At 38.4% G+C, this 16,386-nt stretch overlaps 1 protein-coding gene across 2 annotated transcripts; it reads left to right on the top strand.

Moving 5' to 3' along the window:
- The first annotated feature begins 190 nt into the window (after window positions 1-190).
- On the top strand, window positions 191-14,532 carry CDC45 (cell division cycle 45). Of its 2 annotated transcripts, XR_010375329.1 has the most exons (20): window positions 191-355; window positions 1,392-1,451; window positions 1,749-1,841; window positions 2,291-2,428; window positions 3,027-3,170; window positions 4,343-4,398; window positions 5,053-5,101; window positions 5,922-5,983; window positions 6,378-6,428; window positions 7,261-7,380; window positions 7,775-7,906; window positions 8,298-8,396; window positions 8,657-8,818; window positions 9,020-9,158; window positions 9,500-9,583; window positions 10,772-10,890; window positions 11,354-11,430; window positions 12,198-12,264; window positions 12,348-12,395; window positions 13,411-14,532. XR_010375329.1 is itself a non-coding variant. In XM_064466582.1 (19 exons), exons 1-18 carry the CDS (start codon window positions 305-307, stop codon window positions 12,260-12,262), a joined length of 1,701 nt encoding a protein of 566 aa, XP_064322652.1. In that variant the 5' UTR covers window positions 193-304; the 3' UTR covers window positions 12,263-12,264; window positions 13,411-14,532. The 2 variants fall into 2 exon arrangements, 1 of the variants encoding a protein (XP_064322652.1); XM_064466582.1 differs by lacking the exon at window positions 12,348-12,395 and having other exon boundaries at window positions 193-355.
- The last annotated feature ends 1,854 nt before the right edge of the window (window positions 14,533-16,386 follow it).

Raw genomic sequence — 16,386 nt, 5'->3', positions numbered from 1 at the left:
CGGCAAAGATGGCAGACATGGCAACAAACACCAGAACGGCTCTTCCGGCTGAGGCACCTCTGGGATTGGCCAACCGCCGGGTCGTGACTCCCGTTTCCCAATCTCATTGGCAAAAGCCCGGAACGGGTTGAGCAAGTCGTCCAATCCGCTCCGCGAAGGAGGGGCGACCGCTTTTCCATTGGTCAGCGCGCCGTGGCGAACAGACCAATGGGCAGCGGCGCTATTTGGCGCCTACTTTGAGCGGGGGCAACCCGCAGTGGCCTCCGTTTCCCCGCCGCTCCCCCGCCGGTCTCGCGCTGTCGCCATGTTTGTCGCCGACTGCCGCCGGGAGTTCTACGACGTGATTGTCAGCCAGGTACGGGCAGTGGGCCGCGACGGGGGGGGGAGGGTGGGGGGGGGTGGGGGTGGTGGTGTCACCCCGGGCTTGCCGACGGCGGGCGGGCGGAGCCGCTTCCCCTTGGGCCGCTCCCCGCGGGGCTGCGGCGGTTCCCGCCGCCTCACGAGTGGGGATGGTACCGGGGCCTCCCCGGCTGCAGCGGCTGAGGCGCTCCGGTCCCGCTGGGGCCGCGGGGAGCAGCGGTGCCCGCCTCCCGGGGCTGCCGGGGCGGCGGTGGGAAGCGCCGCCGTGAGGCGAAGGCGAGGCCCTGGGTCACGCTGAGGCGGCGTCCCGCTGGGGCGAACACCCCTCCCGGGCCTGCCTGCGGCCTTGGAAACCTCTTGCAGTAGGTCTGGTTGGCTATTTTCATTTTTAACCCATTTTGCTTACCTTTGTTCATAGTAGGTGCGTACACTGAAGCGGTAAAGCTTTTGTCGGGCAGTCTTTTAGTATTTCTACCTCTGAAACTGTATGACGTATTGTGCAAACGAAAGCGTTTCCCTCGACTTCTCCAACTGTGAGCAAAATCTCAACATCCCCCCCCCCCCGCAAAAAAAAAAACCAAACTCATAAAACACCGGATCAATTGTTTTGCCTAAACCAAGATTATTGCACGAGTTGCCTTGCTCCTGTTCTTGCTACAGATTTTCTTTAGTCAAAGCTGTTCCAGACCCCGTGCTGAAAACATAGGCTTTTCTGTACATGATGTAAGTGGTCGCAGGGCGGGCTAGTTCTGAACCTTCAAAACTATGTGCGGTTCATAAGAGTCTGAATAATTATGTTTCATCAAAGCAGCTGATGGGTATGTGGAGTTGTTGTTGTTAGTATTTACAGGGATCCAAATCGGTTAGTTTTTGTGCAGAGTCCATTCAGAGGAATCCTATTTTATATTTATGATCTGTACCTAGATTTCTTACTTTCTAGTCTCACAGCAATCTACACATTTCATGTACCAGCACATTAGATTTGGCCTCTATGTTAATATATTAATACTATTATTCCATTGTTTTTGCAGCGTGTTCTTCTTCTTGTTGCTTCAGATGTTGACGCATTATGCGCTTGTAAAATACTTCAAGTAAGTCTTTGTTCGTTATTGCTGTAGGCTGACAGTGAAAGAAAAATTGCCCTGGGATCCTTTTAATAGATTTGGACTGGGGAAAGGGTGAAGGCTTAATCTGCTTTTGTAACTTATTTTTTCCATGAGTTATGACATTGAAAACTGGTTACTCACACTCCCAGAGTTCATGTAGATTTGTCATTTGGGATGTCTTCAAGATAAAGATTTTTATGACACAGAATTATAGCATGGTATAGTGCTGTGGAAGAGGTTGTTTCCCCTCACCTTTGCTGACAGCTGTTTGCTTCATTTCAGGCTTTGTTTCAATGCGATCATGTGCAATATACGCTCGTTCCAGTATCTGGATGGCAAGAACTTGAAACTGCCTTTCTTGAGCACAAAGATCAGGTGACAAAACACTGTAAACTTTTTAAGTTGGAGCTCATCTTATAGAGATGTGTGCTTCTTCCCTTTCCCCAACTTAAAATGTCAGCTCTTAAAGTAATTATTATTATTGTTTACCTCAAAACAGTGGTTAAATGTTAACATAGCAGTAACAAACTTGTCATTTTTTACATCAGCTCAAACTACCATGCTATAGCTTTGATAGGGCCCAATTAAGTTTGCACACGTTTTGAGATGTAAAAAGTGGCGATATTGGATCTCCAACGTCCCCAAATTTGGTGCTTTGTCTTCCAAATTTTTTTCCTCCTCAGGGGCATCAAATATGAGAAAATAAACACATTTTGGCAATGATTAGTGCTTTGGAGGTTTTGTAAAGGTGTTTTCAGACTTCCATGTTTCTTACTAATGGAAGTAAAGAGCTTTCCCCCCCCCCCCCCCCCTTTTATTTGCAGTTCAAATATTTTGTTTTTATTAACTGTGGTGCCAACGTTGACCTTCTGGAGATCTTGCAGCCTGAGGAAGACACTTTTTTTTTTGTGTGCGACAGCCACAGACCTATCAATGTAGTGAATGTTTACAATGACACACAGGTAAAAGCTTTTCTTTCAGAATAAAAATCTTCACACAGTGTGGCGGTGGGTGGTGTAGTGGTTTTCTGTGCTTTGCTGAGTTGCTTACCGTGTTAGCTAGCAGGTCAGGAAGCAGAATTAATGAGTATTTGCAGCAGTGATGTACCCGATCAGAAAAAAATCTGTTTTCAGTAATAAAATACATACCATTAGCAGTGTGACAGCTGTCGGTATAAGCACCTGTTAATCCTGTTGCTATAAATGGAACTGCTACAAATCAGAGAATAAACATCCCCCGGAATGTAAGGTGTATTATCCCTCAGCATCTAGCAACAGCTAGAATTTGAGTATTAAGCTCAAATTATTTGACGTGACTTTAACAAGCATAAAAAAATTACAGTTCTTTCAGTAATGCTGTAACAAAGGAATAAGTTTTTTACTCTTATTTTGTATAAATAAGTATGGTCTTTGCATGAAAAAGTAATATTTTTGTGATGCCAGGAATCGGTCACAGCCAAAACAATTTTTTTTTTTATAAATACTTAGTACTTGTCACTTGTAACACATTTTAATCACTAAATTAGATACTTCCTTTGAAATACGTTTTTTTTCTTGCTAGATTAAGCTGTTAGTTAAACAAGATGATGATCTCAATGTTCCTGCTTATGATGATATCTTCAGAGATGAGGAGGATGAAGAAGAGGACTCAGAGAATGAAAGTGATGGGTCAGAACCTTCAGAGAAACGTAGACGTTTTGAAGAGGTGTGTTTCTGCCTCTTTGTTGTGAAAAGGAGGAAAATAGGACAGTTATTACATACACTTTACACCATCGTAATAATGGCATTTGAGTTTAAAAGTTATGTTCCAGTAGATCGCAAACTCAAGTGTAAGATTTAAAAATTGTCTACTACGACCAGTAGAGTTTCACATACACAAAATGTTTATCTGAACTGCACAGAAATATTCTTCTCTTTATAAAAAAAACATGTTTTGAGCTTGATTATGCATAATGCTGTCTTGTGTAACCAGCGAGCTGAAGAGATCTACCTCTGATTATGTGCTCGGGGCTTTTCAGTCTCGTAAACCCACTTACTTAGGTCTAAATGTCTGGGTTTTTAAATAATAGTTTGAGAAGTCAGAAGCCCACAGATAATTTAGCAATGCATTTGTCTGTCCTCGTAGCAGTAAACTAACAAAAGTATATTATGGCAGACGCAAAAAATTAAATTTGCCATATGCTGCTTGTAGAATATTTTCTATTTATACCATACAAGGAAGCAAAGGCATGAAGCTAGCAATATTAAGAGACAATTACATGCAAAGACATTATCTGATTTAATATATATTTAATATTATTTTTCTATTAATATTGTACATTTTTTCCTACTAATCTACAAAGGGTGCTAACTCAGCAAAAGCAGATATCAGAAATTCAAAGGAAAATCTATAAATACTATACACAAAAGCTATTTTCAAGTCTGTTAAATATTTCACAAAGACCTTTTTGATTCCTTTGAGTTTTCAAGCTGATGATGCTCTTTATGGAGCTTAAATATACAGTGAGTGCCTCTGCTTCTGAGCTTCATTAATTATCTCATCTTTATTTTTCATCAGTGTCATTTTCATGTTGAAAGGGCAGGATGCGACGTTGCTAGTGTTGAAAATACTGTGTGCTGGACCTTTTATTTGTGAAGACGAGCTAAATGAATGCTAGCACAGAAAGATGCCATGACTTCATAAAAGCGTGTTCCTTGGAAAAATATTTTATGATAATAATACTTTTCTCATTGGATGTTGTTAATAGGAAGAATTCTTATTTTTAATGAAGACTTTAATTAGTCACGTTAGTGAAGACTTAATCATTGCAATATCTGTATAGCTGCTAATCTAGAGTTTTTTTCTTCTAGCTTTTTAATGTCTAAATTTATTTACAGGATGTAATAGAGAGAACAATGAAAAGACGACAGAGGCGAGAGTGGGAGGCACGCAGGTGTGTGTGACTTTTTTAATGTTGCTTGTATGTCTCTTATTCTTTCATTAAAATCTTGGTGTCAGTACAAAAACATGGTACTATGCTGCTTGATTTGCACAGTGCTTTAATTCTAACTTCATTCAGAAAGTGGAGAGGGATATTTACTGTATGAAAATAAAACATTTAAATGGAGGGTAGTTGTAAATAGTAATTTCTAAATTTGAGTAGCAATAGGATTATTATTGATGTCACATGTCATACTATACAGGAAGCAATAGCACAATAGCATTGCTTCACTTTTAAGTAGCTGTAGTATTCTTCTCTTGTCTATCTTAGGGTGAAATTTGTGCTTCTGGTTTCTTCCTTCACAATCCCGCTATTGTTAGTAGGAGAGAGTGGGAACAAATCGGATAAGAAACTGGGATTAGAGGAATAATGATTTAATTATTTGTTCCTTTTTACTTTCTGAGTCTGTTTCAGTGTGGTTTCCACATTGCTACTAAATTCTAATTGCCTTGCAGAAAAACAATTTCTAGCCCAAGTTTAGTTTTCTTTTTTTAATTGCTAAAATGAAATTTAAATATAATTTCACAATTTCTGGCTTATATTCTTAATTGGATCCAACAACCAGTTTACCTCTTAGTCAAATGATGGTTTTTTTCCCCTTTTTAGACGAGAAATTCTTTTTGACTATGAGCAATATGAATATCATGGGACCTCAGTAAGTATGAGCTCTTGTTTGCCATAAAAACACCAGGTGCCAATGTAAACTAATTGGACAATATCCAACGTTATAATTATCTATTACAATGTTATAATTGCCTAATAATACTATACATGATAATAATAGTGTGTTATATTATTTTTATATCTTGTATGATATATCTTATATATAACTATATGCGCAAGTGGTTTGCCTTAGCAGTTTAATGTTTTCTGGTCATGTACATCCAGTTTTGGCATTGGTGAATTAGATACATCATACAAACAATGCTGGTAGGCTGGCAGCCAGCAGCCAGCTGGGTCACAGCGGCTAACAGAACGTGAGCGGTGGGGGAAATGAGAAACCAGAACTCTTGACGTTTCTGTTGTCTGATATCTTTAATGCTGGTATAAAAAAATTTATGACAGTGGGATATGTTTAGGGCTTGACAAAAGTATGTATGCACAAAATGCTCTCGCAAAAACAGTTCAGCATGTAGGCGACTTGTTTGCCTTTCAAAGTTTTCAATCTGTCTGGATATTTCAAACTTAACACTTAGGACATCGAACTGTTCCTTCTGTCATTTGGTCTCTTGCCTGATTATTTTTGTTTTGTGAAGTGCTGCTTTATAATGCAGCTTTGCAGAGCTGTAGAAAATATTTTTCTTTCTACTTTGTGTCTTAGAAGGTAAGGTGCTGGCAGGTTGTCAGGCTCGGGTGCGATTTCTAGAGCTTTAGTAACATGCTGTTACTTGGCAAATTTAACTGTGTTCTCTTTGTTTAATGAAGTGAGAGTTTTGTGTGCATTTATCCTCTCTTTTTGCCTTTCCCTCACATAGTCTGCGATGGTGATGTTTGATCTGGCGTGGATAATGTCTAAAGACTTGAATGACATGTTGTGGTATGTTTCCGTTACCGTTTTTCATAGAGGCTAGAAGCTTAATCCCATAGTAAAGAGAGGCAAGATTTCCCAAAACTGTTTGACTTCAGTTTGAGGCTCCAGTTTATTTTGTGGGAGCATGTATGTCTCGAACTGGAGCACATGTCTGCGTGAATCAGTTACAAGCAACCAATAAATTTTGCGTGGAAAAAGGGAGGATGGGACTGTATGTGCACCTCTGCTGAAGAGGGGGTAATACTCCATAGCTTTGTTATTAGCTTCTACGTGCAGCTGGTGAACAGTGATTCTGACCTGTTCTGTTACATACTTAGAGGGTTAAATCTCATGTACTGTGCTGGGATATTTTTTGTTTTAACTTTTGTTTTTTCGTTTTCTTTTTTCCCCCCAATTTTAGGTGGGCTATTGTTGGCCTAACAGACCAATGGGTCCAAGACAAAATCACTCAGTAAGACAGATTTTTTAATTATTATTTTATCCTTTATTTATTTATTTATCTTTTAAATTTTGTTTTCAGTAACTAATAGTAATTAATATAGATCAGGAAACATATGGGAATTAATATAATACAAGATAATTAATAAACAGTGACATTAAATATATTAATGACTGAATGTGATCTGATGCCTTCCAAAAATGGGAATATACATCATTAAAAAACACCTGTATTTTCCTTTTCTACTATTTAGAATTTTTAAACTAATTTTATTTTTCACAAAATGATAAGATAATCACTTCTGATGTGGGAAGAAATGGTGTTTAATGGTAGATTACATAAATATGACCATGATACAGATTTATTAAAGGGAAAAAATATGTTTATAAGCTTCCTTTATATGTTGTTGTTATTATTACTAATACATTTGTAAGCTTCCTTGCCAGTTTTAATTACCAACTTTCAGATTTTCTCTTTTTTTTTTTTTTTTTCCTTATATCCTACTGGATAGCATCAGAATTCTAGTAGTACATGTGTAGACTTTAATTCTGGTTCAGTGTTACTAACACACTGATGGTTTTAAGGAGATAAATGTAGTAACTAATTTCTCTGGTCAGTCGGTCTGTATTGGTTTTATGTTAGCTTTGATTGCCTGGGTGAGTGGCTGAGTATTGAAAGAACATTATTTAGCAAGTTGGTTTGGTTTCCTTTTTAAGATGCATCAGCAGTTTTCATGCTGCTGACTGGCCAATGTGTAATCTTTAGGAAGCATTTTTGTGTTCTCATAATCAAATACAAATATAGACAGGAAGAAAATGAAGTAACCAATCTGGTTTTGTTTAAGAATGAAGTATGTGACGGATATTGGAATCCTACAGCGACACGTGTCTCGCCATAACCATCGCAACGAGGACGACGAAAATTCTCTGTCCATTGATTGCATGCGGATAGCGTTTGAATATGAGTATCCTTGCATACGATCGGGGAAGGAGAACTCCACCCCCTTTGTGAACCCCAGCTGAATTCTTATCTAGGGAAAAAAAAATCCCAGCACCATCTATCTCTGCTGCTGAAAGCAGAAGTAAAAGAAATGGAGGTGTGAATGTTTTGTTGAATATGAACCCTTCTTTCAGTAGCTCATGTAGCTTCGGTTCAGCTTAACCTTTCACGATTAGTTACAAGTCAGTGTTGCTCGCCTTGCGTTACATCCACCTGCGGCTTCTAACTGGATCTTACACAGTACAGAGATGCCATGTATAAGGGTGACTGAAGCCTCACCTACCAGTTGTCGAGTTTCGTTACTATTTGTAACTGCAAACAATATATGTGTTTGATTATTTTCCGTAATTCCTGTTCAGTCTGCGCCTGGCACTTTATCAGCACTGGTCTCTGTATGAAAGTCTCTGTAACACTTCATATACCTCTGCTAGCCTTAAGCTTTGGTCTGTACAAGGGCAGAAGAGGCTCCAGGAGTTTTTGGCTGACATGGGGTGAGTTATAAAAATCTGAGTCTTGATTAAAGGAATTTTTTTTCCAATGAATTATGGAAAAATATTGATAACATAGGTTGTGAGTAGTCAACTAGTTGGTTTTTAAGTATGATTGTGGGGCTCTGAGTAGGTTGCAGTGTCTCTTAGAGTTGAGTTACACAACTTGTGTCTTGGTGTATGATAAACACTTGGGCTGCCTTTATGGAATAGCAGATTAGTAAGTAATGCATGCTTTCTCACATTTAGTCTCTTCAGTGACTAAAAAAAAGAACGCAAACAAGCTTAGTCAGACTTGACTTGCTAAATTATCTAAAATTACGAAAGCCTGATGAAAGGAAGGCAAAATACTTGTTTCTTCTGGCATACCTAACAATTTTCCTTCTGTTTTTAGTTTGCCTTTGAAGCAAGTGAAACAGAAGTTTAATTCCATGGACATGTCTTTAAAAGAAAATCTTCGGGAAATGATTGAAGAGTCTGCAAACAAGTTTGGGTAAATTGTTTTAAATACAAATGCTTTGTCTGAAAATACTTTTCAGTTAAGTTCAAGTATTTTTGCGTGAAGAGGATGTAACACCTTGTTTTAAAAATATAGTTTTTAGATTGACAAAGTAATATTGGGCTTGTTGCAAATGTTAGGGTGTGATTAGTCTTCATGTTCTTAACGTTAACATACTGAGGAGATGGCCGGTCAATGTACATAATAATGCTGATAATGTTAATAGTCTTTACCAGTTTTATCTCATTTTGCAGAATGAAGGATTTAAGAGTTCAGACCTTCAGCATTCACTTTGGCTTTAAGAACAAGTTCTCAGCGAGTGACATAGTTTATGCAACAGCTTCTCTCATGGAGAATATAGAGAAAGAGGGGCCTGAAACAACTAATTTCATTAAAGCTCTGGACAGTCTCTCAAGGTATGGAAAATACATCTCTTCATTCTTTTGCAATTTTATTTAGGGAACATGGGTTACGTATCTAAAAGATGCATCTGTTCTTCATAAGCCACTGAATTAAAATCAAAATATCCCTGTGAACAGTGTTGAGAGAGGTCTCACTTTTGTGTGAAAAGCTTCATTTTTCTATGAAAGTGCTTATTTTTATTCTTTCTGTTGCAGGGGTAACCTGGACAAACTGCACCAAGGACTGGACCTAGCCAAAAAGCAGTTGCGTGCCATTCAGCAGACAGTAGCCAGCTGTATTTGCACCAACCTTGTAATTTCTCAGGGGCCTTTTCTCTATTGCTCTCTCATGGAGGTCAGCATTCTGGTTTTTTTTTGCTGTCTCGTTTGACTCTCATATTTGTTTGTCTCACAGTTGAATAACACCTTTTCCCTAATGCTTGACTCAGTAAGAATTACTCCGTCAGAAAGAACCTATTTATTTACACCGTGCTGTGCTCTGATGGGTCAGGATTGACATTTTCTCTGAACTTCCCAAAGGAAGAATCAGTCCTCTCAAATGACTCGTGTATTTTAATGGTTCTTGTTAGTGTTCTCTGAGCTGCACAAGACTTTTAGACTTGTCAGGGGATATTAAAATTAAATAAGTGGAAGAATCATCTTGGATTGTAATTGAAATAATTGTTCTTTCCCTAGGGCACACCAGACGTGAAACTGTTTTCCAAACCAGTGTCTCTGTGCCTGCTGAGTAAATACTTACTCAAGTCATTTGTTTGCTCTGTAAGTAAATCCAAAGCTTTTGACTAACCAACTTCTGGCCCATGTAATAGTTACTGTCCTGCTGGATACTTGCAGTTGATTATTAAAAACATGAAAATCTCAATAGTGTTTTCTGCTAATTGGTTGGATAATTTTAGCATATCTGTGAACGCTGCTGTAGGAAAGATACCTGCCTGGGAGACTTTGTAACATTAGAAAGAGTTTTTGTTACTAAGATACTTACAGTCTAACATCTTTGTGTAATTTTGTAAGTTTTGAGGAAGCATATCGCTAAATATGTGCTTTGAAATGCTAATCTGACACAAAAAACCAATATTGCAGGACTGCTGATTGCTTTTCTAAAGGTTTCTGTGTCCGTTTAAATAAAATCCTCTGGTCTTTACAACTCATGTAACTGACAAATTAGGAAGTGCTCACTGTGAAGACAGCTCTCAGTCTAAAACCTCATTTTTATCTGAATTGTGTAACTACTAGCTCAAAAGATAAATGCAATTTAATTTCAATGAAGTTTATGGAGGTCCGTCCTTGTCAGATTTCATCTGTCTGTCCTCATTTGGAAAGACAGCCATGGTGAATAACTAGTCTGCTACTCAGAGCAGGACAAATTTTAAAACTCCCTGCAAAACATTTACCTAAGAACAGAACATTTTAAACAAACTTCTGTTTCATTTACTTAAGGGTCTAAAAAAGTTTAAAACATCATTTTTTTTATTTATTTAATTAAATTACAAAATTTGTTAAAGTTACAGCTTACTGCTGTAAAGCAATATGGCGGAGAAAACAATTTCTAGTGAAGGCTGTGTTTGTCAGGGTTCTGTCTGTTGTATTTCAATGTAAAATTATTATTGTAAAAAAATAAGCCCAGTCCAAGTTTTTAGATACCCATATCCGTGGCTTTTTTGTTGTGGTTTTTTTTAAGAACTCCTTTCTTTACTGTAAATCATATCTTGTCTGTCTGTACCATTTCTGTGTTAAAATGAAATGCAAGATCAGAGAAGAACTGAAATTTCTGTTGGTCCTTAAAGTGGCTTTTACTGTAAGAAAGAAGGGTTTTAAGAGATTAGGTAGAGAAACTGCCTTCTGCTGAAGTGCATTATAGCTGTACCGTCAGATAAATATTTGTAATACTAGCTCGCAAGGAGAGCTGAAACTAAGTTTTGTCTAACAAAGAGGCTTTCTGCCTTCCAGACAAAAAACAAGCGCTGTAAATTGCTGCCCCTGGTGATGGCTGCACCAATGGATGTTGAGCAGGGAACTGTGATCATGGTGGGGATTCCTCCGGAGACAGAAAGCTCTGACAAAAAGAAGTAAGTATATTGTTTAAAAGTTCTTAATAAAGGTTATCTATAGACTCTTCCTGTCTCTGAAGCAAATGTATCTTTCCTGTACCTATTTAACACTGAATACGTTGACTTGAATTGTATTCTCCTTGAAAACGTGCTTTTTGCATCTGGTGTGCATGAGATACTTTGAGAGAGGATACAGACGTTCCCCAGCTTCCTTGCAAGTTTTTTTTTCCCCTCCCTCTGAACTAATCCCCTCTTTTATGGTAATGAAATAGTTAACTATATGACCTGTGACTTCATTTCTTAAAGCCTGCAACGTTAAGGTTTTTGCACTTGAGTAAGCGAGGTGTATGTCAAATACACGGCACACGAAAAACACCTGGAAGACATTTTCAACTCTCAGCAAGGAAAAAGTTCCATACTTTTATCTTAGTAAATATATCCTTTTCTGTAATGCTCATATGTATTCCTGTTCCTCTTCTAGCTTTTTTGGAAGAGCATTTGAGAAAGCTGCGGACAGTACCAACTCTAGGACTTTACACAACCACTTTGACATGTCAAGTGAGTAATGCTATCGCTCATTTCATTCCCCAAAGAGCCCCTTAGGGGTCAGTGTTCACGCAGCCTCCGTAATGCAGGATGCCTGTAGCCAGTGTACTCGTTTGTGTGTGCCTTAGATGCAAGCGTCAAGGGCGTGTGTGTGATACGCTATTCCTTATTCCCGAGTCTAGTATAAACACAAGCTACGTTATTTGTCAGTCTTTTTCTAAGTGCTGTCTTGTTGTGCAGAAATTTTAAACTACTAAGCAGAGGTTTGCACATCTTTTTGAGAACATCTACGTTTTGCGTGGAGTGATGATTTTCACATGTGCGCTTCGGTTTAAAATCTTAGGTAGTTATCTGTGAGGGTGTTTATATTTAGCAGCCAAACCAAGCGTGGTATTGAAGTTATGAGATGCATTCCTTATTGACTGTTTGAAAAATGAGATAGTTATTCAACAAGATTTGCCTGTCTTTGTATATGCTTACAAATGAGGCAGTTTTTAATAATACCTACTTATGTATCCATGTCGAACACACAAAGAAACATTCCCAGGTTTAAGAAGTGGCGGCTACCTCAGGTAGTGAGCACTTAGAAATAGGAGTTTGCTGAAATCTACGAGCAAAATAAACATTGTGGTTTGCATTTTGTCCAAATAGTTTCTCTTTCCTTCTTAAAGTTGATTAAGAATATAAATAAGTATACTTGGAGTTAATATTCTTCAAGTGTGACATCTAATATATCTTTCAGTTATTTGCATTTTGTAATAAAGTATTTCATATTTTAGTAATTGAATTGAAAACAGAAGACCGGAGCAAATTTCTGGATGCACTCATTTCTCTCTTGTCCTAATGGTAAGACAGTATAAATAGCATTGATTAAAAAATTAATTGCAAGCCAGGTTAGTAACCAAATGACATTCGTACATATTCTGTAGAACGTTCTAAGAAAATGCGGCGACTTCTAGTGAAAATATAAATTGAAGGTAAGAGTTTCTTACAAAGACAGTTGGTTTTGGGAGGAGGCAGACAATGTACAAGCACAATATTTATTTTTTTTTTTCTCCTTAAGAGATTTATTTAAGTTTCATCATCCATAAGCTTCTCTTCCACTGTTCTTAACTTTTTGTGGCTTTTTAACTTCAGCTGGAAAAGGACCAGCTGTTTGTGTTTTGAAAGAAACAGAGATATTAGCTAATTGTACTTGATGCTCTATTACTGACGACTTACTTTTAATTATGCTGGCTTGTCTGAGCTCAGGGTGGAATCTTGCCCATACCAGTGTCATTCTTGGCCGTGATGTTAATATAGAATTCACATTTTTCTTTCACAGTGTTAAGGTTGTAGCCTATGTTACTGTGTAGTTTTTATCTGGAATACAGATAGGGATGTAAGACTTCCCCATAGTTGTGACTATTAGCTTCACACTAGTTCAAAGTCTGCTTTAAAGCTACTTTAGGGCAAGACAAATTTTACTGTAGATCTGATGAGACTCAAATTGTTGCAATTGTCTTCAAATATTCACTGCTTTTCAACGATGGACTATTTGTATTGGTTTGTGTGTGCGGTTATTCTGCAGATGGGTGGGGATAGCTCGCTTCTCTCAGAGAAGACTGTTTGAAAGTATGTACCTCATGGCTTTTTCATGCCTGGATAAAGATTTGGCCTTTAGTATTCACATGTGAAGTAATCTCACAAGCCTGTCTTTGTGGTGTGTAACAAAAGCAAAGGAGTAAGATGAAGGCTTTAACAGCAGCCTGTGAATGCCGGCAGCCCGAGCCAAATCACCCTGTGGCGTACCTTTTGCACTGGGAATCAAAGCTGCCATTTCTTTTTCCTTCTGTTCCCGCAGCAGTGTGCGGCAGTGGGGCAGTAGCTGCAGTTGTCGTTTATCAGGCAGCATAGTCATGCGTGGCTTCCAGGGTTTCTACAGCTGTTTCTTTCTTTCATTACACTCTGACTACTGGTTGTTTCAGTTTGTCTTCTGCCCTTGTTACACAGCGGTGCTTTTTGGCTCCTTGTGCTGGAAGCTGAGGATCAGATGCTCCGAAATTATTTCGGATGTTCCAAAGTTCATGGTGCTGCAGTTGTGATGTATTGTCTCGCTTTATCTTAAACGTACCGGTACGGGCCTGGACTGTTGGTTTTATGCCTCTTGGGAGGTCAAAAGAATTTTAACCTTAGAATTTTAACCCTTAACACAGATATTGGACATTGCTCCTGCTTAAAGATCCCGTAGTGGCAAACAGTATCAACTAGGAGTATTTGCAAATTGGACTTCTATTTGTCAAACCTGCTTTCATTAGTAGGCATGCCCATCTGATGTTTTGTTGTTGACTAATAACAAAAGATAGATTTTTAAGAAGTTCTATATTTGTATTACCATTATGTTACCATTCAAATGTTCTTTCAGAATTGTCTTGAATGCTTTTTGTTTGGTTTTGTTTTCTTTTTTTATAAGAGACTTTTTGAAACTCTCCTTGAATTTCTAGAATGTTGAAACTGTTTTTTAGTACTATCAGGTTGAGGTCTTGTACTTTAATTGAAATAATTGTTTGTGAGACAAGTTTTAAGATTTTTATATTCCTTTTATATAAAGACTTCTTTATATAAAAGATCCTTTTAAAATCCAAGTACTGAGTAACTGCCAAATACTGAATGAAAAATCTGGGGAACTCTGGTGTCAATAAAGTGTTTTTAGTCGTGCATTGTGATACTGTATTGTCACTTGTAGCTTGGCTTTGGGAATAGGTTTTCCTGGAAAGAGTCTAAAGGACTATGATGATTGTGCGTAGGCTGTAGCATGATAAATATTGACAGCCTAGCTCAACCCTTTTCCATAACACTTCACTTCGGCCATATGGAATGGTGTTGCTTGTTAGACTTATCCCGCTGTGCACCGGGTGGGTATGTAAATGTGTATGTTTGGAATTCTTTGTCTTCTTGCAATGTTTGCTTGAATTCTGTGTGACTTTAATGTTTTCATGTATTATAATGAATATGTAAAGGTTATGTATCATTACATCATGCTTTGTACAGAATTTTAATACAGGTTAATTTAATATTAAATGTCATTTAAATGTAGCCAACAGAAAGCTAATTAAACTGTAAATTTTTATTCAAACAAAAGTTTGGGGTTTTTTCTTTTTTTCCCAAATATTTTCATCTTATCTGAGTAAAATCCCTGTGCCAAGCTGTGATGGCCAAAAAGTTGTGCTTCTTAAGATACAACAGAATGCCACCTTTTGGTTTTGCATGTTTACTAGGTAGTATTGGCAATAGATAATATCCCCCCCTTACCAGCGTCCTTTGGGTTTTGCCTGTAAGCAGCATATGGTAATTTCATTACATTTCTGAAGGAGATTACTGTGCTTTAACTCTAGAAGTGGAAACACACAAGTTTATGTTGTTTTTTTCAACACTGATACCAGTGACAAGCCATGATGACAGTGTAAAAGCTAAGAGTCTGTGTGACACTTAAGTACACTTCTAGATTAACTTTATCTTTCATTTGCAAACTGCTGAGTCAAGTGAATTTCCTGAATACATCTTAAACTTACCTCTCACAGAAGAATCACCGCCATTTCCACAGCACTAAATGACTGTAACTTTAGTTCAGCCCCATCGCATATTTAGGGCTTTCATGTGTCTAGATGTAAATGTCAGGGAAAAGTATGGGTACATGTAGCGGTAAATACGCTGTGCTCCAGCGTGAGAGACCACCTTCGTGTATGTGCAGTGAATAAGGTGTGCTGAGTAAAACTGAATTACTTGCACAGTCTGCTTGCTCAGTAAATGCATAAAACGTCTCGCACATCCTGGATCTGTGACTCACGGTTCAGTGGCCACCTATCAGGAAATCCTAAACAAACGGCTAAACTCCCCATTTTCTGCCTGTACAAAACCTTTAGACAGGGAAAAAAATATGTGAGAAAGGCATCAAAAAGCATGGGCATGTAACATCTCGGTTTAATTACTACCTCTGTATTTAGGTACATTTAGTGCTATGTTGTCAATACACAGAATAGTTTTGATGGGTACCGTAGCAAGTTATTACCTTTATCTTCTCGTTTGGGGTTTTGGTTTTCTGGGTTTTTTTTCTCCACGCTCTGATGAGAAGCTCTGTGTGAACCCCTTCACCTCACCCCATCCATTCTCTTACTGCTGTTGCATCCCTCATCCTTCTCCTGGAACTTCATGTATTTATTTACACTGTTCCCCTTTCAGGGCGTGTGTGGGTTCTACTGCTGCCACCTATTCCTGCTGTTGTGGTAAATACAGATCTTGCCTTGCAATGAAGGAGGAAGCTGAGGGGGAGTGTTGGTGTGTCTGTTTGTAGAGAATTTCATGACAGGTGACTGTCATGTCTTGAAAAATGGACGCGTTCTCGGGCACGCCCGCCCTTTAGCTTTGGCATATTGTGTGAGAAATGGGAGTTAGTTTTTACGCTGTGATGTGTTGGTAATTGCTTTAGTGGCAGGTTCTTCACCTTCCAAACAGACGTGTAAGCTTCAAGCTGCGGATCTATTACCTCGAGGATAAGCTTCCCTTGTCCCCCCACTTTGCTTTTTGGGTTTTGGTGATTTTTAAGGTTCTAGCTTTTCCCAGATCTGCTGGAGGTGCCAAGAACATTTCTGCAAATTGTAGAGTTGACCAGTTGCTGAACTGATCCCAAGGCCATCCAGATGTGGCCCAAAATCAGGAATGCTGAATAATATGTCAAAAGAAAGTTATTAAATCTGTGTGGAAACCTGAAGAAGTCTCTGCCAATAGATAACACTTTTGCAGGTCAACATGAACATTTTACAATATGTTACAGTATCGAACACTCCTTACCTAGTTTATTCTATGCTTTAGAGTTTGTAGATGAATATGTTAATATTACTTGGAGAATCATTGTATAGGAAGATCCAAATTTGTGGAGTCCCTAGTGTGCGGGTATAAACGTAGCTCAGGTGAGCAGACTGGTGGTTTGAA

The sequence above is a fragment of the Phalacrocorax carbo genome, chromosome 15, assembly GCF_963921805.1.
Source record: "Phalacrocorax carbo chromosome 15, bPhaCar2.1, whole genome shotgun sequence".
Taxonomy (NCBI): Eukaryota; Metazoa; Chordata; class Aves; order Suliformes; family Phalacrocoracidae; genus Phalacrocorax; species Phalacrocorax carbo.
Note: the sequence above shows the minus strand (reverse complement) of the source record. Positions and strands in the feature narration are given on the sequence as shown.

Excerpts from the sequence above, each read along its gene's own strand:
- CDC45 (XM_064466582.1), top strand. The coding sequence starts at position 305 with ATGTTTGTCGCCGACTGCCGCCGGGAGTTCTACGACGTGATTGTCAGC. Across the intron at positions 1,842-2,290 it reads TTCTTGAGCACAAAGATCAG|TTCAAATATTTTGTTTTTAT; the intron begins GTGACAAAACAC and ends TTTTATTTGCAG. Across the intron at positions 7,907-8,297 it reads GAGTTTTTGGCTGACATGGG|TTTGCCTTTGAAGCAAGTGA; the intron begins GTGAGTTATAAA and ends TTCTGTTTTTAG.